At 41.7% G+C, this 27,026-nt stretch overlaps 1 protein-coding gene across 1 annotated transcript in view; it reads left to right on the top strand.

Moving 5' to 3' along the window:
* Positions 1-5,986: 5,986 nt before the first annotated feature.
* SEC24A (SEC24 homolog A, COPII coat complex component) overlaps positions 5,987-27,026 on the top strand; it is a 48,337-nt gene continuing 27,297 nt past the window's right edge. The window contains exons 1-5 of the mRNA XM_015429649.1: positions 5,987-6,114; positions 13,814-14,341; positions 17,156-17,323; positions 21,474-21,551; positions 23,274-23,440. Of these exons, the coding sequence (XP_015285135.1) occupies positions 6,045-6,114; positions 13,814-14,341; positions 17,156-17,323; positions 21,474-21,551; positions 23,274-23,440 (1,011 nt within the window). The 5' untranslated portion in view covers positions 5,987-6,044. The remainder of the gene's footprint in view (positions 6,115-13,813; positions 14,342-17,155; positions 17,324-21,473; positions 21,552-23,273; positions 23,441-27,026) is intronic.

Raw genomic sequence — 27,026 nt, 5'->3', positions numbered from 1 at the left:
ACCTAATTGGGAAATTAAAAACCAATAAGTCTCCAGGTCCTGATGGCATATACCTGAGAGTTCTTAAGGAACTTAGATGTGAGATCATTTATCTACTACCCTGTATATGTAACCTATCACTAAATTCAGCCACTGTACCAGAAGAACAGAGAGTAGCAAATGTGACATCAGTTTTTAAAAAGGGTTCCAGAGGAGAACCAGGAACCTACAGGCCAGTAGGCCTATCCCAGGCAAATTAGTAGAAACTGTCATCAAAGATAGAATTGTTAGGCACATAGAGGAACAAAGCTTGTTGAGGGGAAATCAGCATGGCTTCTGCAAAGGGAAGTCCTGCCTCACCAACCTTTGGGAGTTCTTTGAGAAAGTGAACAAGCATGTAGATAATGGTGACCCAGTAGACATTATATACCTGGACTTTCAAAAGGCTTTTGACAAGGTACCTCACCAAAGACTCCTGAGTGAATTTAGCAGATAAGAAGACAGGTTCTCTTATGGATTAAAAATGGGTTACATGACAAGAAACAAAGAGTAGGAACAAACGTACAGTTCTCACAATGGAGGGAGGTAAGTAGTAGGGTCTCACAAGGATCGGTATTGGGGCTGGCACTATTTAATTTATTCATAAATGATCTGGAACTATATGTATTTATTTATTAGTTGAATTTATACTCCGTCCTTCCCGCCGAGGCAGGCTCAGGGCGGCTTACAAAGATAAAATATAAATAGACAATTGTAACATAGATAAAAGAATTTAAAACAATTCATAATCATGAAGTGCTAGCTAAATAGATATAATTAGTTAAAAGATGGTGGTACAATCATCAATATAAATATATAAAGGAGCCTGGGTGTGACCTTGGATGCCTCCTTATCTTTGAAGGCACAGGTTACTAATACTGCCAGACTGACGTTTTACCATCTATAGCAGGCATGACTGCTGGCCCCTTTTCTGTTGCGCCCTGACGTAGCCACGGTAATCCATGCAATGGTTACCTCCACGCTGGACTACTGTAACTCACTCTATGCTGGCCTGCCCTTGAGACACCAACTAGTCCAGAATGCAGCAGCGTGAGACCTAGTGGGAACGCCACGGACAGCACATATACAACCTGTGCTGCACCAGCTGCACTGGTTACTGGTGGAATACCAAGTCAGGTTCAAGGTATTAGTGTTGACTTTTAAGGCCCTGAGTGGTCAGGGACCCACGTACCTTTGGGACCGCCTCCTCCAATTTGTTCCCCAGAGGAACACAGATCAGCTGACAACTACTTGCTAGTGATCCCTGGCCCAGGGAAGTCCGGCTGTCCTTGACTACGGCCAGAGCCTTCTCGGTCCTGGTGGAACTCTCTGCCGAACAACATCAGGGCCCTGCGGGATCTGATAAAATTCCACAGGGTCTACAAGGCAGAGATGTTCCGCCAGGCTTTTAGTTGAGGGCAGCAATGGTTAAGACTCTTTCTATTTTTTTTCCTATGACCCCACCTGCCCTGCCGCACAGACAGCACTGTAGCCAGCAAAAGGGGTCTATATCGCCTTCTGGACTGTTGGTTTATTGGATTATTATAATTTTACGCTGATTGTATTTTAATTTTTAGGACTGTAAATCGTCCAGAGTCTGCTTGCAGGGTGGGCGACTCATGAATTGAATAAATAAATAAATAAGCAGGAGTAAAACTGAGGCAGTATGTATGGGCCATTACACCCCCACACTCACACTGCTACAAGCCACTGAGCCCCCACTCCCCAATTCTACTGTTAACATCAAGAGATCACTGAGTGCAGTGTGGGCTTTAAGAGTAACTCCACATACTTTGAATGGTACTTGGCAACAAAATGACAGTCAACAAAGATCTTTCAAATTGATGAATATGTTCTCATAACAGTATACCAGCTAACAATCTTGCAGTTGCATTCTGTACCAAAGGGTGTTTCTGAAGTCTTCAGAGTCCTCTCCCATAAAGCACATTGCGGTAATCTAATCTGGATGTTATCAAACCAGGGATGACTGTGGCCAGATCTCACTTTTCCAGGAAGGGTGAACCAACCAAGTGTGGTTTAAAAGACCTCGGTCCTCAGATTATACTTGACTATTAAATAACAGATCTGGTAGCACACAGGGTGACTTTTTATTCCTTGGTTAACTATACTTTAAAAAGGACACTTGTGCTATCATTCCATCTTCATATACAAGTTTGGCTCTGTAGGTATGTAATTGGAAGCAGCCCCTGCATATCTCCAAGTATACATCCTTATTTCAGAAAAAGCAGGGAGAAGTACAGACCTTAAGTGATCAGTAGTTTAGATATATTTTTTCTCTACCAGACACGAGAAATATTTTAAAAAGGAATGCTGAGAAAAGTATAAAAGTTGCTGGGCAAGTTTCTGTTCATGCTGCAGCCTCTGTTAAGTTTACTGCCTTGTAGTTCTCCTTTCAGAATACTGTTCCTGAACTTTTATCTCATTGTTAGATATTTGGAATTTAGGATTTAGGAATTAATTACAGAAAAAGTATGAACATTTTTTCATGTATTCAGTGCCTGCAGATTATTAAATCATACAGAATTCTTTGACATCAAACTCCAGGGTCCAGATTTCAAAACATATGGAACACGAGTATTTTTCCCAGCTGTATCAAAATAGGTTTTTCTTCTAAAAGGAAATACTACTTTCTGCCAAATAGCTTTCTATAGGAAACATTTTTAATCAGCATTCTGTTCTACAAATGCTAAGACTTCAGTTTCAGACAGCTGTGCTGGTTTATTTCCCATTTAATTTCAGTTGAGTTGTGCCAGAAATAAGTTTGATGCAACAGAGAACTGTCAAGCATTTTTCAAGCTCTTTGCACTCCCAGAACACTACCACCTTTGTGTGTAAGTATAACATAACCCCAGGCAGTGTTTCCCAAATCGCTGGGGCACACTTTCTATAAATTAAAACTGAAAGCATCCTTCACCCTTCCACTTGAAAAGACTTGCTTCTACAGTAATGTAGTGTCAATACAAATTAGTAGTGTGTAAACAAGACTTGGGGCAGGTGCTGAAGGCACTTCAGGGCTAGCAACATCTTTCTCTACTTTCATGAGTTCCAACAACCATATTGACATACGGTTATAACAACCATAACTTTAATGTGGTAACGAAATATGGAAGTTTGACCTGAAAGGGGCAAAATAATAACAGTTTCAATTAGTCTTTAACTAGGCCTGCCGCCAGTCAAATAAAGAGAGTTCAGTAGTTCTAGGACCTTCTTTCCAGGGCTCTCCTGACACAGTCAAAAGTAAACAAGGCCTGCAAACTTTAGAGCTTCGGTTTTACAGCAGGACTCCAAGAAGTTCTTTGTTCCAAGTTATAGTCTTCACTGGTCCCTACTCCCTTCAGCATTCACAGTCCTGTTCCTGGCTGTTGTTCGACCTCATACTGCCTCTCTTCCTTTTCCCTCTCCTCCTCCTTCCTCCCATCAGGAAAAGGGCTGGTTTTCAAAGACTCTGGTCACTAGGGATAGACAGAGAACAGGTTTACCTCAGTGGTAGAACACAACCATGCTCTGTATGCCAGAGATCCCAGGTTCAGTCTCCAGCGTCTCCAATTAAAAGGGATTTAGCTAGAAAAGACCTTCATCCAAGAGCTGGGAGAACAGCTGCCAGTCAGAGCTGCCAGTACTGGTGTGCGTGTCAAGTTGCTTCTGACTTATAGCAACCCTATGAATTAATGACCTCCAAAACATCCTATCATGAACAGCCCTGCTCAGGTCTTGCAAAGTAGGGTTTCCTTGACGGAGCCAATTCGTCTCATATCAGGACTTCCACTTTTCCTGCTGCCTTCAACTCTTCCTAGCCTTATTGTATTTTCTAATGAGTCTTGTCTTCTCATGATATGACCAAGAAGTCCATACAAAGGCAAGCTTGGCCTTGAAGTTTCAGGCTTTAAACAGAGCGTGTCGATGATCCGGATATATTTATTTATTCATTCATTCATTCACATTTATAGCTTGCCCTTCCCACAAGCAGGCTCAGGGTGGGTAACATTTCATTTATACAAAATATATTAGTTAATACAGTAAAAATTAAAATTTAAAACATCATAAATATTAAAATGGTGGTCACAGCTGATAGCAAATAAATTTTCTGGTTGTGGGAGGTTCCTGGCCATAGCCAGTAGTTGTTACACAGATGAAAGAGTAACTAGCTCTACTGGTGTAGATGAATCAAATATGAGGCAGAACCATATGTTCCATATGTGGAAGAATACACCAAACTTGCCATGCTAGAGAGTCTAAATATAATCCCCAGCATCTCCACTTTAAAATTTCCGATGAATTTTAAAATTCCTGTGAGGCAGAATACAAGAAAGAATTACGTGTTTCAGGACAAAGTAGTATATGCCCTACTGAGTTCCATGAGACTTGCCAGCATGTATGCATAGGACTGTACCTTTAAATCTGTTAATTGCAATAGGTTTAAGTTGCTTAAATCAGTGCTGGATTGTGGCTAGGATGGGAAAGTAAATTAGATCCAAGTGTTATGTTCAGCTATGCTAAAGTGATTTACTAGATGAAACATGAAACAGCAACCGCCAGACTAAGTGCTAAAACCTTGCATTCAACCAGGCTGAATGAAGTAAATAATCTAGGAGATGAATTTTGTAAAGCATTACAGCATGAGAAGGATGTTAGATGAACTTTGATCTTTCTCATGGTGCAATACTTGTTTTCAAACTTCAGCTCTTACTTTAAGCTTCCCGTACTCAGTAAACAAATATATTTATTACCAATTAACATAAGAAGCTGGTATCCTTAACAACTTGGTAACTGGTCAAAGAAACTAAAGTTTCTTCTAAAGTCATTCCCTACCCTTTCTGTGAACAGAATGCTCCACTATGCAAACAAGAGAAAGAATGGGGGTTGCAATCCTATGCGCACGTACTTCAGAGCAAGTCCCATTGAAGTCTGTACAACACTTGTTCTGACAAAATGACTCTAGGATTACGCTATACATTAACAATTTGATTGTTAAGGACAATTGATCTGTGATGGATCTTTTAAAAAAAGAGAAATAGCTTGTATTTTAATAATCCAGACACAAAAGCCACGTAATACTTTGTTAGGACAAACCAAAAGGGCACAAAAAGGCTCAGTTGTCTCAGTAGTGTGAAGGGGACAAAATCTCAGTGTCTTCTTGGACTTGACTGGTCATGCACTGAAAGCTCAATGTGTTTCAGTTCGTCAGGCTGACTTGTACAGGAAACTCAAGATATTAATTATGTGAGTTTTTACTGACCCTGACCCTCTTTCTTCATTAAACTCTCCCGCACACGGGTAAAAAACCCCTGCCTTTCTCCCCTGCGGAAAGACTGTAGCATGAAATCATTGCAGCAGTACAAAAAGCTAAAGAATGAACAGATAGCTCGATTGCATCATGCATGTTATCTCCGCTTTTATCTTTTAATACCTCCTTGTAAATAAATCAGATTTTCCCATCGTGCCGTTACTCTTTTGCAGTAGAAAAGTTACTTGTGCTGTCAGAGCTTAATTTCTAAAATTCAGATTAAGAAATTCTTTAAACTTAGTAAATGTTAAGTAGAAGATTAATCTCAAATGGGGGGAGGGTGATGGTTGCTATTCGGAAGTGAAGAAAACTCACTCTGCACATCCTCACGACACTCTATTGGTTTGCTATTACCCCAGACGTTCCCTAGGACTAGCTAGACTTTACATTCCAGAACCTCGTTGAATCGGATTCAAAATGCTGGGAACACTGGGCTGAGAAGGTCCAGAGATTCGTTTACCAGACAAAGCAAGAGTGAGCGTTGTCTCGTACTATCCCTTTAAGTTATCGCCGAGAAGGACCACAGCTCTGCCTGAGCTAGACGCCACGCCCACCGCTGCAGAACGCTGTCCCGGAAGTGCCACGTGTACGGAGTGCGCTTGCGCGTCCTTGTCCGGTCCCTTCCGGTGTGAGCGTGAGTACCTCCCGCCCCCCCCTGGGCTTGGTGCTGGGGCGGGCCTGCAGTCACAGGCACCTGGGCACAGACTTCCCTGCCATCGCCATGGCTCACTCGGGGAGACCCGCGTATGGCAACCAAAATGGGGCTGAACAGCCACAGCCGTACAGCAACGGTGAGTGAGGCCTGGCCGCGCCTTGTTCGGGCTGGTGGGGGCGGTAAGGGGTGTGCTGTGTACGGTATCTGAGGGTGGCTTTGCTGGGCCGGGTGAAACTGCCCGTGTGTGACAGCGTGTAAATGGGATTTATGTCTGCGTGGACAGGAAGGGTTGCTCTCACTTGCCCCCCCCCCCCCAGTCTCTCTTCCGTCTGTGAATGGGGCGTGTGGCCAGGAGTATATCATTTATCTCCGGGTTGTCGGCACTCTGGCCACGGGATTTCCCCACTCTAGCTTTGTTTGAGGTCTGAGATTTCAAGGCCGAGCTTGTCTAGTTTCTTGACTGGACTTTGAATCAAAGTCCATGAGCTAGAAACTAGTGTGGGGAGCGTTTCCCCCCCGTTTCTAAACTAACTTCATCTGGGAATTGTTTATCCACCGTTCTGAAGGCACTGGTCCTTCTTACAGGACTGGACTGAGATAAAGTGCTTTCAGGTTGGGATTTAGACCCATTCTGTGGTTTATGGTGCTGTTAGTGGTTTAATGCTAGGGTGGCTGAGGAGGTCTGTAGTAGTATGCTTAAGTGCCCTTGATATGTTTCTTTACGTATAATACTTAAAAACATATCGTACTGTTCTCCTGACACAATCAGGACCTATGGTGAGTGACAACAAATGGAGACAGTGCAAAAACAATCATCCAGTAAACTAATTAAAATGCATAATTTAAAGCACATAATTAAAGCAGTTGCAGCCAGAGCCCATTCACCCTATTCTATAAGCTCTTTTAAATCTGCTTTGACGGAAAGCCCCAAAGGTAGGTGCTTGCCTCAACCCTTCTGTTTTATTCTGCCATGGGATTGATGTAATATTCCAGAAATAAATCTAGGAGATGCAATAATAATAAAACTTCACATTATTGTGTATTTCTTAGAGGTGCGTAGTCAATTGGATGCTTATGATGAGGGACTTTTCTTGATTAACAGTGCCATCCTAAGCAAGACTACTCAGAATCCTTACTCTTAGGAAATGTATTTCGGATTGCAATGTAATTATCCTCCAGCCCCCTATAAGGAAGCAGTGCTTATGCTTAAAGTGCTTCATATAGGGCCACTGGTATATCAATCCAAGTGTTCTTGGATTGATACAAATGCTCTAGTAATCATGACCAAAGGCCACTGGTGTGAGAGTTTGGATATATTCACATAACATAGGTTCTCTTATCTCTCTGCTTAGTTTTGCCTTCGTCACACAGTGTAATTGAAGCTGTCACTGGAGACTGGGTGGAGAACTATATGAACTATGCCCTTTCACCCACGTGTACACCCACAGATCTTTCTGGGTGAAGCAGATTTAGTAAGCAATCTTTAGACTTGGTCCCTTGCACATATATGAGGTTGGATGGGTGCTGATAGAAACATTTTCCAAATGCTTTTCAAATGTATCCAGTGCATCATTGTTATAGGTGTTCTGTTTTCAGGAAGAAATATTGGAAATGAGAAATTTCATCACTGACCTCATAGGAACAGGACCACTGGGTTTAGGAGAGAAGGTACAGAATTCTGCTCTGCTGAAGCTGTAGAAGGATATATGAAGAAGTGGAGTACTACACACTCAGTTTATGTAAAACCAGGTTGCTGAAAACATGGCAATCTTGTTCTTTGTGTGTCTTGGCTTATAACAATTGGATAGAATGTATCTTGACTATTCTAAACAAATTTATGAAACCTATGCATGAATTCTCCTTTGAAAAACATCCTGACATTGGGATAAGTGAGGAAAATAGTAGTATTTAGAATATCATTTACAGTCAGCTCTAGAAGAAGCCTCAGTCACCATTTGCTTTTGTACATGTGGCAGTATGATTTGTGGCAGTGGGAAGATCTTGACATTGTGTGCTGGAGTAGGGTGCTTACACTTAGAATACCTCGAATAATGAATTAGCAATCTTGAAATACTGAAGCCTTATAAAAACAGAACTTACTGTGTTTTTGAGAGGGTCTTAATATTAGCTTGAATACACAGTGCTGGCCTCTGAATGTAGCTTGTGTTTTACCAGCATTGTGAGGGGCTTATACAGGACTAGGAAAAAGGCCCGTTGTGGAAATAAATACAACGACCTCTAGAAAGAGGCTCTGGGCGGGTGCCCTGGCCTTGGACACTCAGTGTCAATTTGCTGTGGCAACCTCAGGAGGTATAATGACACTGAGTCCACCATTTTCTCCAGAGGAACTGATCTCTGCTACCTAAAGAACAGTTGTAATTTTGAGTGATCTCCAGCCCTCACCTGGAGATTGGCAATGATGGTTCCCCAGAAAGGAATAGTTGGTTTGGAGGGTGGAGTCTATGACTTTGTACCTGTCCGAGGTCCCACGCCTCCTGAAACCTCACCCTCTCCAGGCTCCATCCCTCACATCTCCAGGAATTTCCCACCTGGAGTTGGCAACCCTATCTCCTTCCCAGCCAATCATCAACCTACCTTTATTTCCACCTCACTCTTCAGCTTTCCTCCCCCCACACACCTGCAGTCTCTCCCGTGCTCTGAAGCCCTGACTGCCAAGTCACATTGGCTGTCATACGGGGGCCACCTCAGCAGCATATAAGGATACAGAGCCCACCATTTTCTCCAGGGGAACTGATCTCTGCCATCTGGAAAGCAGTTGTAATTCTGAGTGATCTCCAGCCCTCACCTGGAGATTGGACACATTTTACCTCAGAACAGCAAACTGTTTAGAATGTTAGAGGCAAAAGCCAATCAAGTCGCATATGCAAACGACCTCTGTGTTCCCAGGCAGAGGACAATGAGGCTGCATATGCAAATAACCTCTGTGTTCTGACTGGCTATGGGGGGGGGGGAGAGGAACAGCAAAATGTTTAGAATGTTGGAGGCAGGACTCAGGCAAAGCAGCCAGTGGATAGGGAGACCCTCTGAATGAGAGATCAGAGAGCGAACTGATTTTGGAGCGTGTGGAATGTTCTAGAGAAGTGCCACCACCATTCGGCTTTTATTTATATATATACAGGATGATGTACTTTATTGCAGTTGAAATAGAATAATGTACAAAGAAATAGTTTGCCAGTTGGATCAAGAAAACACTGCTGTTCAAAATGTACACTTTTGAATTTATGAATTTAACAATTCAAATGAAATAAGAAGAAATTGAGGTGATCAAGGAATATAAAGGGAACACTGAGGTAATCTAGATGTGTGATGCTTTACATTTTAAAATGTTTCAGATAATTCCTCTTCTGTGTGTACACCCTCACTCACACTACTTCAGTTGAATCAAAAAAGGCAGAAGAAGTGGAAGGTACCAATATCGGAATGACGAAAAGCACCTCAGAACAAAACGTTTCCTCTAATTTCCCCCCTCTACTGAGTAGAAATAGGAGCTGCGGTGGCTCAAGTGGTTAAGACGCTGAACTGCAAGCTGTGGAAGGTCGGTAGTTCAGCAGTTCGAGACCCGAGTGTGCCGCATGACGGAGAGAGCTCCCGTCTCTAGTTCCAGCTCCTGCCAACCTAGCAGTTCGAAAGCAAGAAATTGCAAGTAGATAAATAGGTACCACATCAGTGGGAAGGTAACAGCGTTCCGTGCGCCTTGGTGCTTAGTCATGCCAGCCACATGACCACAGAAACGTCTTTGGACAGCGCTGGCTCTTCGGATTTGAAACAGAGATGAGCACCGCAACCCTAGAGTCGGATTTGACTGGCTTTCGAGCAAGGGAACCTTTACCTTTACCTTACTGAGCAGAACAGTTCGCATCCTGAGCAGAATATAAGTGCTGTAATCTTAAAATGGGCCATGGGCCGTGCGAGACCCTGTGTGGCTCCAGATTGCTGCTGAGTGGGGCTTCCTGTGTTAATGAGTGGCCGCTCATGCGCACATCATAGAGGGAACACTGCAGAAGTACTCTTTCAAGACTCTTCAGGAGCAACTGTCAGTTTCATTGATGCTAAAATTGGTGTTCTGTTTTCAGATGGCACACATTCACAACCTGGGGGCATTTTGAGCTCGTGGGTGTTACAAAGCTGAAGCTGCCATGGAGTCTGGGTTCAATCACAAAATGTTGGGAGGTTCTGTGAAATGTGTGTTCCCTGTAGAGTCAAGCATGATGCTTCTTGGGCTCTTCTGAAGTGGAAGGAAGTCAGACCTGGTTCCTTGTATTGGAGAAGAAGTAGGTTGGCATCAGGAAACAGATTGGGGATCACTGGCATACAGCATAGTTTTAGCTGTTTTTCAGTAAAACTGGTTAGGAGGTCTTCTGGCTTGGTGTTATTGAATAAAAGGGGGCAGTGTCAGGACTTTGACATAATGTGCTGCTTGATATGATTCTGTGGTTAAAGCATGGCCTTGCATATTTCAGCATTGGTACAAGCAAATCATGTTTTGTTGTTTCGGGCTGATTGCACATCTTGTGATGGAGCACCTTCTGCCTTGTCTAGTATGCTAGCATTTAGCCATCCCACTACACCAAAATATCATTGTCTTGTGTTTCCATGCTTTCCAGTTCTCCCTTTTTTACCATTATTCCACTTCCTTCATCTTTAGTAACTCTCTTCAACTCTCTTCATTCCCATATGGATCCCATTGGACTTAATCTTGGTGATACACTTTTCTTGGTTTGTACGCACTCTCATTGGATGTTTGCATTCATTTTCATGGTTTCTGACCCGTGTTTACAAATTCCAAAATCTGGTTTTTTCTAGATTGTCATCAGCTTAAGACCATACTGCTGCATACCCAGACATCTACAAATTGTAGCTGGGTTTGTTAGCCAGCTTGCACGTTCAATTTGAACACAATATTATCTATATCCTTAGACTAATCAGTCCTTATTCTAAATGTTAACGAAAGATATGATATATCATTTATCTGTCTGCTTATTATGAATTTCTGTAAAAGACCTTTTCTTGACTTATATGTATTTATGAAATAAGAAACCTTAACACAAGTGGAGAACAGGCTTTTAAACCTCAAAAATTGAACTTGCCATCTTCAGTCTTATCTAAATTAATGGAAACATGAAATTATTTTTACTTTTTTGTGATTTATAACACTGACCTATCTGTCATTTCAAATGCTTAATATTCTTGTCAGCAAATGCATAGTTTTTGTATAATCTCAAATACTGCACAGCATGTACATTATCAGGGACAGGAAATTTGTTTCACAAAATCTGAACAAATTTAGGCTAGTATGTAGCACTCAGCACTGTAATCTGTAACACTTTGGTTTTCTTTGTTCTGTAAAGTATACATGCTGTATAGTATTTGAACATTATAAACTTTCTGTTAATAGGACAAGTACAATGTTTAGCTTTAACTCCTCTTGAAAAGAAATTACAAAATAGATCAACAGATTTTCTAAAAGCAAGGAGTTCTGTGGTACCTTAAGGCTAACACATTAAAGCCTGCTTTTTCACAAAAAAATTTCCAAGTAAGGAGAGGGGGCATAATTTAGTCTTGAACACATGCTTTGCATTCAGAAAGTTCACGGTTTCAGAACCTGGTATCTCCTGATAAAAGGTTCTTCAGCAGCAGCAGGATGTGGAATGGTCTGTGGGCGTGACTGTCATGTATGCTAATGTTCAAAGTAGACAGTGCTGGGTTGGCTGGCCTGTCTTGGTATTTATTGTATTTATTTCTCGTCTTTCTTACAGGGGCCACCAAGGCAGCTAACTATTTAAAACATACATGATAAAATAATTTCTTAAAACCATTAAAATCACCTTTCCCAAAGCATCATTAAAAAGATTAAAAGCAGAGTGAAAATACATATGAAACATAAAAACAACACTTAAAACACTGGTTAGGAAGGAGGGATCATTGAAGGAATACCAAACGAACCAAAGAAGTCTTCACCAAAGAAGTTCCAGAGCTTTGGTGCCATGGCTGAGAAGATCCTCTCCCAGGTTGTCACCCACCTAGTCTCAGAAGGGTGGGGGAACCTGCATGGCCTCTGAAGATGACAGCAGTGGTTGGGCACTTTCATAAACTATATAAGGGGTTGAAGGTCAAGATCAACACCTTGAGTTTGTTTGTTTGTTTATTTATTTATTTATTTATAATTTCGATCTGTATCCCGCCTAGCCACAGAACAGGCTCAAGGCGGAGTTATGCCCAGAAACAAATTGGGAGCCAGTGTAGATGGGCCAAGGCAGGAGTGATATGGTCTCTGTGACTGTCTCCTGTCAACATCCTGACTGTGGTATTCTGTACCAATTGAAATTTCCAGACACTTCTCAAGGGCAGCTCTGCATAGAGCATTAGATTATATTGTTGCATCTAGACTGGACTACTGCAAATATTAGATTACTGTAAATATACATACATTGTACATGTTCAGGACTGCAATCTTGTGCATTTATTTAAAAATAGGACCTAGTAAACCTGTTCGGACTTACATCTGAGTAAATAAGCATATAATCAAACTAAGCTCCATGCCACTGGGTCTGAAAAATACTTTTTAGTAGAAATGAATAGTAAATCTTATTTCAGTTATTTTAAAAAACCTCTTACTGTTTTTACTGGCATGATATCTAAATCTAATAAAATATCATGGGTGGGGTGGGGGGCAAAAGAGGTGGTTTGTGTAGTGGTACAGTGCTCCCTCTCTTCCTTTCTGGCTGGGAAGATACCAGAACAGAATGAGATCCCAAAGTCAGTTGGAATTGCTTTGAGGCACAGATTAGTTTCTGGTAAAAATGAGAGTGAAAGTAAACTTGTTGGCAGGCCTAACCCTATCATGGTCTTACCCGCATACTGAAGCAAATTCTTTTGTAACGTAAAAGATAATTACCAGGAATAACTTCCACACCACTGGCGACCAGTGTGTAGTTTTGTATATCTTATCTGGGTACTGTAAAAACCCATGGATATTTCCAAATCCTAACAAATCTCCAGGCCGCAGCAGGAGTTGGCAACCCTAGAATGATACCTTCCTTCCAGACAACAAAGTTGAATGCATTCTGCTTTATTATGCTGATTCCCCCCCCCCAATTGCTGATAATAAAATATCCTTGAGTTCCTTTTGAATAACTTTTAAACAAAAGAACAGGGCATCTTCTGCTACCTGCCTGACTTATTTACAGAGGTTTAACTACAGAAATTACTGTGAAATCTCAAAGAAGATTAATTCTGATTGTGAAATTATGCTCAATTAGCTTAATGCTCATAATAGGTTTCTACAAAGATGTAACTTCATTTTAACTCACAAAATAAGCATTGTCTCATTCCTTATTTGTTAACATCTTTTTAGAATTAGAAAAGAGCAAAAGTCCAGTAGCACTTTAAAGACTAACAAAATTTGTGACAGGGTATGAACTTTTGTGAGTCACTGCTAATTTCTTCTGATAAGCAGCGAACAGCGACTCACGAAAGCTCATACCCTGCCACAGATGTTGTTAGTTTTTAAGGTGCTGCTGGACTCTTTCTCTTTTCTACTGCTACAGACAGACTAACATGGTTGCCCATCTTGAACTGTCTTTTTAGAATGTACAAGTATCTGTGTTAGGTGGATGGGTTGTAGCAAATGTCATGTTAAACTGCATTAAATCAGGTTGGCAAAAGTTATATATTACTAGAATTTGTACTGCCTTTTCCCTGTCAGTATAATTTGTTTGCTCATTTTTGTATCTGAAGCATGATTTGTCAGTGGTAAGAATTTGCTATATGGTATTTATTCAATTAAAATTTTCTTACCCCCCTTCCCTGGGCAGGTCCTGTGCAAAGCTCATTGATGAATTCATCACATATGACAGATGGACAAGCATATAATTCTTGGGTTCCAGGTGTGTATTCCCAGCAGACATCAACAAAGAATCCTCTGCATACATCTTCTGGACTATATAACTATGGTGGTTCACAGCCTGTTTCATCTTTTAGTAATTATCAGGGACCTGGGCAGACTCTTAATAGACCACCTACTGGATCTTCTTTGGCAACAATACAACCTGGACCTGTTGCCCACATGCCTCCTCCATTGCAAAACTCAGCTGCTGTATCAGCCTCTCCTGGTAGCTATTCTTCTGGAGTTAATTTCCCAGCACACTCAAACTGGCAGTATGGGCAGACTCCTTTGAATCAGCCAACAACTGGCTCTCCAGCAAACCATTTTGCTCACCCAGCAGCAACAGCAGCAACTCAGCCATTGCTGTCATCATCAGGGAATACAAATCTACCCACAAGCTATCATTATGTTTCTTCTCCTGGAGGTCCTCCAGTTCAAAACAGCTACACAAAGCCAGGTAAGCAAAGAAAGTTGTAACTGTTCCAGTACATTTTTCTGTGATTTAGCTGGCAAAGAATCCTGATAATTACTCATTCAAAATGCTTGAATTCAACCCTTTAAAATTATGAATTCTTTGAAATTATGCAGCTTGAAAGAATAATCTGTGCAGGTTGTTACCACTTTATGCTTCTTGATATTTTTGAGCATATTACCAATGCAAACTAAAGGGGAGTGTGAACTCAGTCTTGAATAGTTCTATCTCCCTGAAAGATTTTTTCAATTAACTGTCTATATTAAAAGAATGTATTTCAAAATTGTGTTGAACATATCCAAAACAAGTTACTGGATTTGTTCCAGCACCCTTTTAAACCTCAGGGGAATTTGGAATCTTCAGTCAACTGAATGTTGCAGCAACCTTTTCACTTTTGGATTCCAGTCTTTGGTCATCTATATGATTGTTCTCACTTTGGAATACAGAATCTTCTAACGTCTCTTTCATTTCTGCCTACTTCACTGAATACTTAAGAGATTGGCTTCTGTGATCCATTGGCAGAGCTCTGTTTGCAAAACATGGCTTTCCCTCTTTTTCTTGTTTTACATATTCTTCTCCACAGTTCTGAGGATTGAAGAACTCTTAGAATAGCATGGAACGTGAAAACGGAATTAGCAGAAATGGTCACCTCCTGTACAAGTGAAAGTGCTCCTCTGCAAGGGCAAATTAAGAATGAAGCCAATATAATTTGTTTTCCATTTGATTATATACATTCTCTATTGTTGAGTATGTTTTTGTGATACAAAGAATGTTGCTCTATCATAATTTCCCTTGAAGTAACCATTTTTTGAGATTTTATTTTTGTAGCCATTATGATTCACAGTTTATAACTTCCTGGCAACATTCAAATGTGCATTAATGCAGAGATTTCTGTATGGCTAAATACACAGGATTTTGTGTAATCCATTAATTTTTATTTCTATTTCTTCAATAGTAATGTTCTGTCTCTTCCTCCCCCCCAATGGCTCTTATTAATTGCTTTGGGTCGTAGTCTTCTAAAACAAAGACACTATATAAAGATAGAGTTATGATTTGTTGAGTTCTTGTCTCACTGGGGTAGCAGTTAAGCAGTGAACAATTTTGTCTGTGGGGCCTGATACAAAAACAAGGTTATGACAAGCAAAGTATTTTGGAGGAGAGGGACAATTACTTCTGGAAAGCAACCAAGTGCTTTTTGCACACCCCAAAGTCAGTATTTTTCGGCTTCAGGTAAATCAGACCCAAAAATATCAGTAAATGCCGAATTTCCCCAGTCCAATACTGGTAAAGTATTCAGATTTGGGAAATATTCGGTATTGCTGAATATATTCAGGTCTGATATACACCACCAGAGGGAAAGGAGGCATGTTAAAATGCCTTCCTTCCTTCTGATAGCCCCTACAGATTTCCTTGTAAATTTCACTCCCCACCAGTCAGCTATGAGTGAAATTGACAAGGGAAATCCTTGGCTCTATGTCTTCCCTTCTTTAGCTGACATGGGGCAGGCAAGGAGCCCAGGTATGTTTAAAATGCGTTTCTTTCCCTCCCCAGTCTCTGGGAGGGAAAGAAATTCATTTAAACATGCCCCCCCCTTTCCCTTCCCTCCCCTCCCCGAGTTTCTCTGCAAAAGTGGAGAGGCTCGGCAAAGGAAGGGAGCATGTCTGCATGCCTGTCCTTCGCTTCCCCAGCCAACCCGTGGCAGGCTGGCTGGGGAAGCAAAGGGCCGGCTTGCAGACATGCTTGGGTTCCCTGCCCATTCTTCTCCAGGTGCTCCGCAGGAGAAGATTGGGCAGGGAATCAGGCATGTTTAAAATGCCTTTCTTTCCCTCCCTGATGTCAGGGAGGGAATGAAAGGCATTTAAATCCAGCAGCTGACTGGCGGCTCAGGCTGTTAGGTTTAAATGACACCTTGTTTTCGGTATAGCAAAATGAACCCCAAAAGAAGCCAGATAACATTGGTTTTTTCAAGTTCAGCTATACCGGTAGCTTATGTGATACCTGAAAAATACCAACAAGGTATCTCGGGGGTATTTTTTTGGTTCGGTTATTGCCGAATGCACACCCCTGGTGCCTACAAATCCAGAGCACAGCTACAGATCGAACTGTGTCCAGCAAGCAAAATCCCACTAACGCTTCTCTCCTGTGAATAAGAACAGAGGTTTATTTTGTGAATAGGAAACTGAGTTGTAGTGATGTGAGCAGGGCTTTTTTTCTGGGGGAACGTGCCAGAACGGCGTTCCGGAACCTGTTTGACAAAATTCTTTTTAAAATGTCTAAAAGTTCATGAGTTTTCAGTATACAGATTGAAAACTTCTTTTACCTTTTGAGAGTTCCGGCACCTCTTTTTTTTAAAAAAAAAAGCTCCCTGGATGTGAGTATACAATCAAGCATGTCCTTTCACTGAAGAGCAGTGAGATACTACAGTGTTGCTAATTTGGAGGGGAATAGTGAGAGCATGTACTTTCCTCCAGAGCTGGCAGTTTGTTTATATTGTACTGTTCCTTTCTTTTGATGCTGAGTCCTACCTATGATGCTCGGTTATATTAATTATCTGCAACATTATATTAATTTTCGCAGCATGTCTTGAAAATATCCGTCTTGAAAGCAGGTGGGAAGAAGTATTTTTGATCAGGTGGTACTGAATAATTAAGGAAGTGAGGTTAAATTCTTTAAACTTGTTTGGGGCCTCCTGTAATAGCTGTTAATTGGAGTAAAAATTAATATTGCTTTTTTGGTTCTGAAGCAAAGTAAAACTTGTCATTGTGCTATGTTCATTTTAAGTTCTGTTTTTTTTTTCAGGTTCTGTTCCTCTACCACTTAATCCGCCAACATATTCACCAGTCCGACCTCCTTTAGGACCGCCTCCCATTGGAAATCCAGTTTCTACACAGCCATCAGCTCCCTCAACAGCTCCACTAGGAAGTATTGCATCACAGACTGTGCAGAATTCAGCAACCAGGCAAGAAGGTAAGGCATTATTTGCTTTATGGCAGTGAAAATGACTTCGTTTTATCACCCCAGTAATGTAGCTGTTTATTTTTGGTTTTTAGCTATGAGCTGAATGTTACGACAGCAGCAGTATTCACGTGTACCCCACAGACTGTGATCCAGTCACGACTGTATAGCCCCCGTTTGGTCCTTACAAAGGCCACTGAATCAGATACATCCACGTAGGTCTTTCATTCGATGGATTATGTTTCCCATATGATGAGTCACAGTGGCTTAGGAGCTAATGATTTTATTTGTTTTTTTTTGTGATTTGGTACTCGTTTTGTTTATTTTGTAAGCAGCTTCAAGTTCTTTTTGGGAGAAGAAACAGCCTGAAAATGTCCAAGTAAATACAATACTTCTAAAAGAATTCCAAGTGATTTGTTTTTAATTGAATATTGAACTTATTTTGTGCTTTAGTAAGCTTTATTTTTAAGCTGAGTATATTTAGCTCTGAATTCATGTACATTTTATTATTTAAATAAGTATAGTACAACTTTAGACAGTGTTTCCAAGAATGTTTTACCAATATTTTGGTGCAGCAGCTGTGAAAGGAACCACTTTCCTGGTAACAGACGTATCACTGCCTGTTAACAGAAGCAAATCTTCTGAGCTCTAACAAGCACAAGGGAACAGATTTCAGTGACCTGGTATACTGAGTTGGAGCCAGTGATCTGTTAGTCAAGGTTCTGAGGATTGTTGATCTTCCCTACTATCCCTTCCAGCTTCAGGAAAGGTTTCCCAGGGACACAGGATGTAGTGGGGAGGGGGAAGGGAGAAAATCACCCATCTTGCCTCTTCTGTCAGTTGACATGTACTGATGGAAGAGGGAAGAAACAGCAATTTACCCCCTTTCTCCTTCCTCACTGCAGCCTAGTTCCCCCAGTGGCTATTACTCACATGGTCTTATGAGTCCCAGAATCAACTTTATTAAGGCTGGAAGGAACTGCAGGTTGGATCCAGCACACATTTTTGTTGCGTGCTGTAGACACTATATTCATCTGTAGTGTGAGGCTGTCCTACCTCATTAGTGCTTTCCCCAAAATCCTGGGGCATCTTTAGTGAATGTAGTCATTTTAGCCCCTTTATAGGTTAAATCTTTTTTTTTGCTTGGAGGTTTTGTGCTAGTATAAACTATGTGAGTTTTTTGGCATTTAAGTAATATTGCATTATTTCCGTGTGATACTGAATGGCCAGATCATTTGACTCAGGCAGTCTGAGGGCACAAGTGAGTTCTGTTCTTAGATGCTGTTTCATGTGATTATCCTGATATAAGCAGAGAAACAAACACTGAATCAAGCTGATTTAATGACATATACTTTGGTAATCTTAGAAAGGAGCTAACAATAACAGGGAAGAGTAATTTTGTTGTGCCAGTTTGGTGTAGTGGTTAAGTGTGCGGACTCTAATCTGGGAGAACCGGGTTTGATTCCCCACTCCTCCACGTGCACCTGCTGAGGTGACCTTGGGTCAGTCACAAGCTTTGGCACAGCTGTCCTTGAAAAAGAGCAGTTTGTGTCAGAGTTCTCTCAGCCCCACCCACCTCACAGGGTGTCTGTGGTGGGGAGGGGGAGGGAAAGGAGTTTGTAAGCTGCTCTGAGACATCTTTAGGTAGTCAAGGGCAGGGTATAAATCTCTTCTTCTTCTTCTGTGACCAGATACATTAAAATAGCATGGCAGGAAAGCTACATCAAAGGCTTTATTCTAGTAAACTGTTAGATGGTGGTATCTACCCATCTGTAACTGTCAGTCATTCCCCTTATTCTGACAAGATTGAGAATGCTTTCTGTTCCAAATATTGCATTTTAAATGCATTAAACCCATCTGATCAAAGGTGTCTGTATGGAGGAAAAGCCCCTGAAAATAGTGTGATGAAATCCTGACTGCAAATATGCTCAATTTTGATTAAGTGGCTTTGCTGTTCATAAGTAACTGTTCCTTAACTTTTGACTTAGATGTGATGAGTGCTGTTTAAAAGTGCAAGAAATTGCCCTGACCTGGATAGCCCAGGCAAGCTCAGTCTCATCAGATCTTGGAAGCCAAGCAGGGCTGACCCTGGCAATTACTTGGAAGGGTGACCTCCAAGGAATACCAGGGCCAGGACACGGACACAGAGGCAGGTAATATCATGCCACCTCTCTGAAGCATCCTAGTGCCACTAGGTGTTGCCAGAAGTCACCATGACATCTAGGCTCACATGCACATGGAGAAATACAAAAAAAGTTTTTTTTAAAGTGCAAGAAACTGCATGCACTGCATCTGTAATATATTTATCATCATCCTCTGGTTCCCTCATGGGTCAGGGGCCAAAGAGCAGCTATTGTTTTCACCAGGACTCTTCTTCATATAGGCATGTTTCTGTACAAGGGAGTGATACCAGCAAGTGGTGTATATCACTGGCTTGCAAATCAATTAGTTCCATCTGAAAAACATTACTTGCATCTTCTGGTGCTACTTCAAATGTATTCTGAAACATTCTTATTTCCTTTCCATGCTTATGGCAACCAGTGAATCTGTTCTGGAATTTCATCTCCAGTAGGTTCAGTGCTTTGATATGTCTTTCAACATTGAGTTGTAAATTCCTGTCCTCAAATTTTAGTCTACTGGAGCATGATAAGTTTGAAAAGTTACCTTCACTAGCTTACTTCACAAACATGTTTAGTTTTGCTTCTTTCAGTTCAGGATACATGTCACACACAAGCTTTCCTTTCCCTGCAACCTTAGATTCAATGTTTGCACATGCTCTGTGATATCAGTTAAACAAGCCAAATCAAGAATCCATCCAGGGTCAGAAAGTACTTCTTGACCCTTTTCTTTCTCTTTGAGAAAGATATCAACTTCATGATGAAGCCTGAAAAAACGTTTAAGGAGTTTGCCTCTTCTAAGCCACCTGACTTCTGCATCATACAATACATCTCCATATCTTGCATCGATCTTTGAGAGAAAACTTTGAAACTGATGGTGGGCAAGGCCATGATGTCCGATGTAATTAATGTTGGATACAACAATGTGCATCACATTTTCCCACTGAAGAATCTTACTACACAAGGATTGCTGATGGATGATGAAGTGAAATTGCATGGGAAGTGTACTGTTTAATTTCAGTATCTCTTCATTGATTCTTGCAACTACACCAGTTTTACTTCTTACTGTATTTGTTTCACAGTCAGTTGTGATACTTTTCAATTTTTCCCAACTCACACCAAGATTATCTACTGATTTACACGTCTTCAAGAATATGTTTTCTGCAGTGGTGCAGGTACCTGAGTTTTGCTGACTAGCAAAGCACCCAGAATGGTCAAAATGCTAATATGGAGGGCAAGACCAAGAGGGGGCTGACTATGGAGCCCAGTAGAAGCAAGGTTGCTATTGTGTTTTTTGCAAGAAAGGGACAGGAAGAACAGCAGTAGATGGTGCCTCTTGAGGTAGGAGGAACAGCTTGGGTCTGAGGGTGATAGTAGCAAAAAAGCAGGTTGGAGGGCTGCACAGAAAGAGTGCTGGGGGGGTGCAGGTTGTACAGTTAATTTCAGCTGCTGCCGAAGCCATGTGATGACCAAGCTTGCCTTGTGGTGCTGGGGGAGGGGTTGCATGGAGGCACAGAAAAAGCACTCTCTGAGAATCTCTCCTCCACATCCATAGCGGGGGTTGTGTCTGTTGTTTTTTATATCTGGTGCTACTTCAAATGTATTCTGAAACATTCTTATTTCCTTTCCATGCTTATGGCAACCAGTGAATCTGTTCTGGAATTTCATCTCCAGTAGGTTCAGTGCTTTGATATGTCTTTCAACATTGAGTTGTAAATTCCTGTCCTCAAATTTTAGTCTACTGGCTCACAAAGTGGGATTTTTGCTCACAAGACTTCACGGCTTAGAGGGAACATTGTTCTGTACTGATATCAAGCAAAATGTTAAATTGCTTGTAGCCTAGAAAGTTTGACTGCTGATGATGACTTGTCAGTTAATAAGAAACACTGGATTTAAGCCTTTTCTTTATTGTTTAGGTAATTTTTATGCCACTTCTCCTAGACCACCGGCCTGAGGTGGCTTATGAAATAACACATTAAAACATATTATTAAAAGTAATAAATTAAAATCCACATTGAAATATCAACATATGACTTTCTTAACAGGTGATGCTACATCTACTGCCATCGATGGATCATTGGTTCAGAATAATTATGATACTATAGAAGGAGGTGGCTTCCCAGGTAAGACGTTGCCTTAAACTTACTAATTTCATTTTGTTGCAATTTCTCAATGAGTGTTTCTTCTGTACAGTTCCTGTTTACTTGCTTAACAGTGTAGTATGTATTAAGGTAGTGCAGTTAAGTGTCATCCTGACTCTATGTACCTTTGCTTGTACGGTGTCCCTTCTGTACTAGTGTAACAGTTCTCAGCTTTGAGTAACAAAATCATGAGTTATCAAATACCAGTGTAAGATACTGTAGTTTGGAACAGTATTTTCAAGAAATGGAAAGTGACCAGGTGTACTGTGCATTATAGAAAGCGTACGCTATTGTATGATATGTTTACTATATTAAACTTATGGCAGCATTGCTGAAAGTATAGGCATAGTCTTTCTAGAGTATGGTATAGATACATTTTAGGCCAGTGAAGATTAGGTACAGCCTTTCAAGAGTTGGGCCCCACCTTTAATCCCCAGGTGGCAGTATGGGGTTCACTGAGCTGCAAGCACATGGCAGAATTGTGTGACATTATTGACATGATAGGAAGAAGGGCTGGCAAAGTTAGGACTTAATTGGTGCCAAGATCATGGACAACAAACCAAGAAGGTACGGGACAGAAAACACAGGCCTGTCACCACAAACTGAACTGTAGTGAGGAATAAGTCACAGGCTGGAACCATGGAGGGACCCTCTCCCCCGCTGAGTGTATTCTGTTGCCCTTCTCAGTATGTTTTCAAATTAATACAGGAGATGTGGTGCCCTTTTTCTCCAGAAGAAGGTCCTTTGAAAAAGCGTGCACACACACACACCTAGCAGCTTATGTAGCAGCTTGCAGTCCAGCAGGCAGGGCTCCTCAACCCACCCCAGAGTCCCAGGTAGCAACTATTTGTATTTGCAGAATGGACATCACCAGGCTACCATCGACAAATCAAAACGTTTTAGAAATGTGAGCCCTAGAAAAATAAGAATTTAATTTGACTGCTTAATCAAAGTAATATGTGTACATATGGAAATACTGAGATTCAATTAGATACAAGTTGTAATTTTTGCTAACAAATACCCAGTTTGGTGTAGTGGTTAAGTGTGCGGACTCTAATCTGGGAGAACTGGGCTTGATTCCCCACTCCTCCTCTTGCAGCTACTAGATGACCTTGGGCAAGCCATAGTTCTGTCAGAGCTGTTCTCGCAAGGACAGTTCTGGAAGGAGCTCTTTCAGCCCCACCTACCTCACAGGCAGTGTTCCCTCTAAACTGAGGTAGTGTGAGCTAGCTCACAGTTTTTTAGCCTCTGACTCACACATTTTTGTCTTAGCTTAGGAAGGATGGCTCCAGAGCAAACTAATTTATGCAGTAGCCAAATCTCTTGCTCACAACTTTAAAGCCAGTCGCTCAAAAAGTAAATTTTTTGCTCACAAGACTCCACAGCTTAGAGGGAGCATTGCTCACAGGGTGTCTGTTGTGGGGAGGGGAAGGGAAAGGAGTTTGTAAGCCGCTCTGAGACTCCGAGTGAAGGGCGGGGTATAAATCCAATCTCTTCTTCTTCATCCTCAGCACACAGTGCTGGCACAGAAAGCCTCAGCATTGACCTTAAGAACAAGTATCTTACAGGATTGTCTGGATGGACTGTGCTGGTTATCCTTTTCTGTTTTGCTTGAAACAAAACTCCCCGGGAGTCAGTAAGTGACTTTGGGATTGAAATATTAGCATTATTGCTGGCCTTTTAATGAACACATTCTTCTTCTAGCAACTGCAAATACCCCTTCTGCTCCTCAGAATCTTAAGACGAATAGACATGTTGGGAGTTCTTATCCCAGCTTGCCTCCAGGCTACCAAAATGCATCTCCACCTGGAGCACTAAGAATGCCATCGCCAGGGATGCAGTATCCATGTGGACCACAACAGTTTCCTCAGGTAACTTAAGCATGCTGCAATACATTGACTGTCCTAGCTCTCTGTCTATAGACTTCTGTAGAGTGTTTTGGGTATAGGAATTCATCTCTTATGATTTGGGTAAGGTTGTGCACCTAAAAAAACCCCTGTATTTTTCAAATCCAGATATCAAGGAAGTAAAAAAAATATTGGTATTCCTGATTATTGGGTTCTAAATACTGGTTTAATATTCGGATCTGTTCTCCCCCCCTCAGGATTCTGATATTATTCCACTCCATTATTCTTTATGGGAAATCTTTTTTTGGGGGGGGAGGGAGGCTGGAGGGACTGTTTTTCAAAGGCAGCCAAATTGAAACAGAGCTGCTGGGGCTTGTCCACCAACCTCCAGGGTATCCTACATTGTTTCCTATGGGTGAGGAGAATTCGAAGCTTTCTTCAGGGAATACAGTAACCAAACACTCAAGAACAAGCAAAGTAACCACTGTCCAAAAGCTTCCCAATGCTAACAGAACGAACAAGCCCAAAGAATCAGTGCAGAACCAGGGAATCCCAGCAGAAACTGGGGCAATGTGACAAGCCTAAAACAGCAGATGTCAAGTGAGAGAATCCAAGCCAATATCAAACCAGAGACTCCAAACGCAAACCACAAACCCCAGGCACACCGACTTGAGCCAGGCCCATAGCTATAGTGGGGCATTTTGGAGCCTGCCCCCCCCCCGACATCCTACCGAGGCTCCCTGACTTTCATCCAGCAAAGCTGACACACGCCTGCGTTCCTACCACACGCTTTTGTTGTGTTGCAAGCTGCTCTTCAGATCGCTGCCACCTTTGGGTGCCCAGGTTTCGATGGCGGACCACGTGATGATGTTGATGAGCCATGATGCGAATGGGCTGCAGGGCTACCAGATGGGAGTGAATGAGGGTGAATACCTGCCTGCTTCAACTGGCGAGCATGAGTTTTTAAAATTTAAATTGAATTTTTAATTTTGTGATGGCAGTGCTCCCGACTTATTTAAAGGCCCTCAATTACAAAATTCTGGCTACGGGCCTGACTCAAGCAAAGAACACAGTACTGCAAGATTGACAAAATCAGTTTCGAAGGACAGAATCCAAACCAACCTGGCAAGACAATACGAAGCTCTGGCAAGAAGACACTGACACAGGCCCGTAGTTGGGCATCTCGGGGCCTGATCCCCTGAGTTACCACCAAGGCACCCCCCAACTTCCCATCCAGCCCAGGCACTCCCTTGGGGGGGGTGCGCAGGGGTGTGTGTGTGGTGCCCCTTGACTTATTTAAAGGCCCCCCGTATTTAAAAAAATCTTGGCTACGGGCCTGCACTGACATACATTAAAATGGGGAAAAAAACAATCTTGGGAGCCTGGAAACTGTCTGGACACCTGAATACATTTAAAGATCTTTCAGTATATTTGTAAAAAATTATGTCTCACATTTCTCCTGCAGGGTGGTTTAGTACAACTCACAAGTTCAGCAGTGTAAAACAATAGAGTATCAACAGGTTTCACACAATCCAAAAAATAGTTGTGTTAATCAAATACAAATAAAATCTCTTGCTGCCTCAATAAAAACCCTGCCTAAAAAACTCTGCTTCATACAGCCTTCTATTGACAAGGAGGAAGAGCTCTGACCTTCTGCAGAAACTGTAGAAGAGTGGTACTGTAGAGAGCACCTGTAACTACACTGAAGTTATCCTTATTGGCCTGCAGAAGGGCATATTTAATAAAAGCTGTTGGGCCAATTGTAGCTGTTGTATGGGAGAAAAGGCTCTTCAGGTGTGTGGACCCTGGGTTGTGATGAGTGTTAATGATTACCACCAGCCCTTTAACTTGAAGATGTTCTGGAATAAGCATTGTGTTCACCTTGAAGCCCCTCTCAGAAGCTGAACTGCCATATTTTGTACCAACTGCAGTTTTTATGGTCATTTCTAAGGGCAGCCCCATAGGCAGTGCATTATTTCTAGTTTATTTAGAAAATTTTGCTGTCTCCTCTCCAGAGTACCTGTTTTACAGTAGACTGTCCTTGAGATTACAGTAGCCTGGCATGGCCAGATCAACTGAGTCTGGCAGGGAAGATATGTTTTCTGCCTGATAGAATTAAAAAGGCACTAAGACACTGACTTGCTTCTCTAGCAACAATCCTGGGTCCAAAAGCACCTCGAAACTGCTGGCTAAGTTAACTAGGATGCAACTCATTCCATTCAAGGACGGCAGAAATTATGTCTCACATTTCTCCTGCAGGGTGGTTTAGTACAACTCACAAGTTCAGCAGTGTAAAACAATAGAGTATCAACAGGTTTCACACAATCCAAAAAATAGTTGTGTTAATCAAATACAAATAAAATCTCTTGCTGCCTCAATAAAAACCCTGCCTAAAAAACTCTGCTTCATACAGCCTTCTATTGACAAGGAGGAAGAGCTCTGACCTTCTGCAGAAACTGTAGAAGAGTGGTACTGTAGAGAGCACCTGTAACTACACTGAAGTTATCCTTATTGGCCTGCAGAAGGGCATATTTAATAAAAGCTGTTGGGCCAATTGTAGCTGTTGTATGGGAGAAAAGGCTCTTCAGGTGTGTGGACCCTGGGTTGTGATGAGTGTTAATGATTACCACCAGCCCTTTAACTTGAAGATGTTCTGGAATAAGCATTGTGTTCACCTTGAAGCCCCTCTCAGAAGCTGAACTGCCATATTTTGTACCAACTGCAGTTTTTATGGTCATTTCTAAGGGCAGCCCCATAGGCAGTGCATTATTTCTAGTTTATTTAGAAAATTTTGCTGTCTCCTCTCCAGAGTACCTGTGTTACAGTAGACTGTCCTTGAGATTACAGTAGCCTGGCATGGCCAGATCAACTGAGTCTGGCAGGGAAGATAAGTTTTCTGCCTGATAGAATTAAAAAGGCACTAAGACACTGACTTGCTTCTCTAGCAACAATCCTGGGTCCAAAAGCACCTCTAAACTGCTGGCTAAATTAACTAGGATGCAACTCATGCAGTCTCTTCTAGATCATCAGCCTTGCCAGCCACCGTCACCTCCAGTTTACCTAGATTCAGTTTGAACTTGTTCTTTTTCTGCCCTGGCTTCCAGGCATCAATCTAGATGGAGGTGATGCTTCCCGGAGGCTTATTTAAAAAACAAATCAACAAAGCTGCTTGTTATTAGTGTAGTAATGACATACAACTCTGAAGCTTCAGGCAATCTCGTTAGCAGCTGAACACAGATACTGAAAACATTGACAGTAACACCAATCCTTGTGAAATGTCACAAGGTAAGTTCAAAGTAGTGGATTTGTCCATCCTCTGCATGCGATCAGTTGGATCAACACTGTATAAGAACTACCTCTTGTACACCTAGTTACTACTAATCAAGAATTATATGATCTGATTTCATTAACACAAAACTTTCATCTCTGAGCTACTGTTACTAATAATCAGCTCTGAGAATATGTTCGTTGGGTGGAGCATAGAGGCTCCTGCCCAGTAGGCTTGCTGTTTACATTAGAGGTCAGAGGTGCAGGTTGTATGGGTGAACAAATAGAGGGTATGGAGTGGGGAGGATCAGATGACAGTGGAGGTTCCCATAAGATGGGGGAA

The sequence above is a fragment of the Gekko japonicus genome, unplaced genomic scaffold (genome assembly GCF_001447785.1).
Source record: "Gekko japonicus isolate JY-2015 unplaced genomic scaffold, Gekko_japonicus_V1.1 scaffold615, whole genome shotgun sequence".
Lineage (NCBI taxonomy): Eukaryota > Metazoa > Chordata > Lepidosauria > Squamata > Gekkonidae > Gekko > Gekko japonicus.
This window is presented reverse-complemented; position numbering and strand designations above follow the sequence as displayed.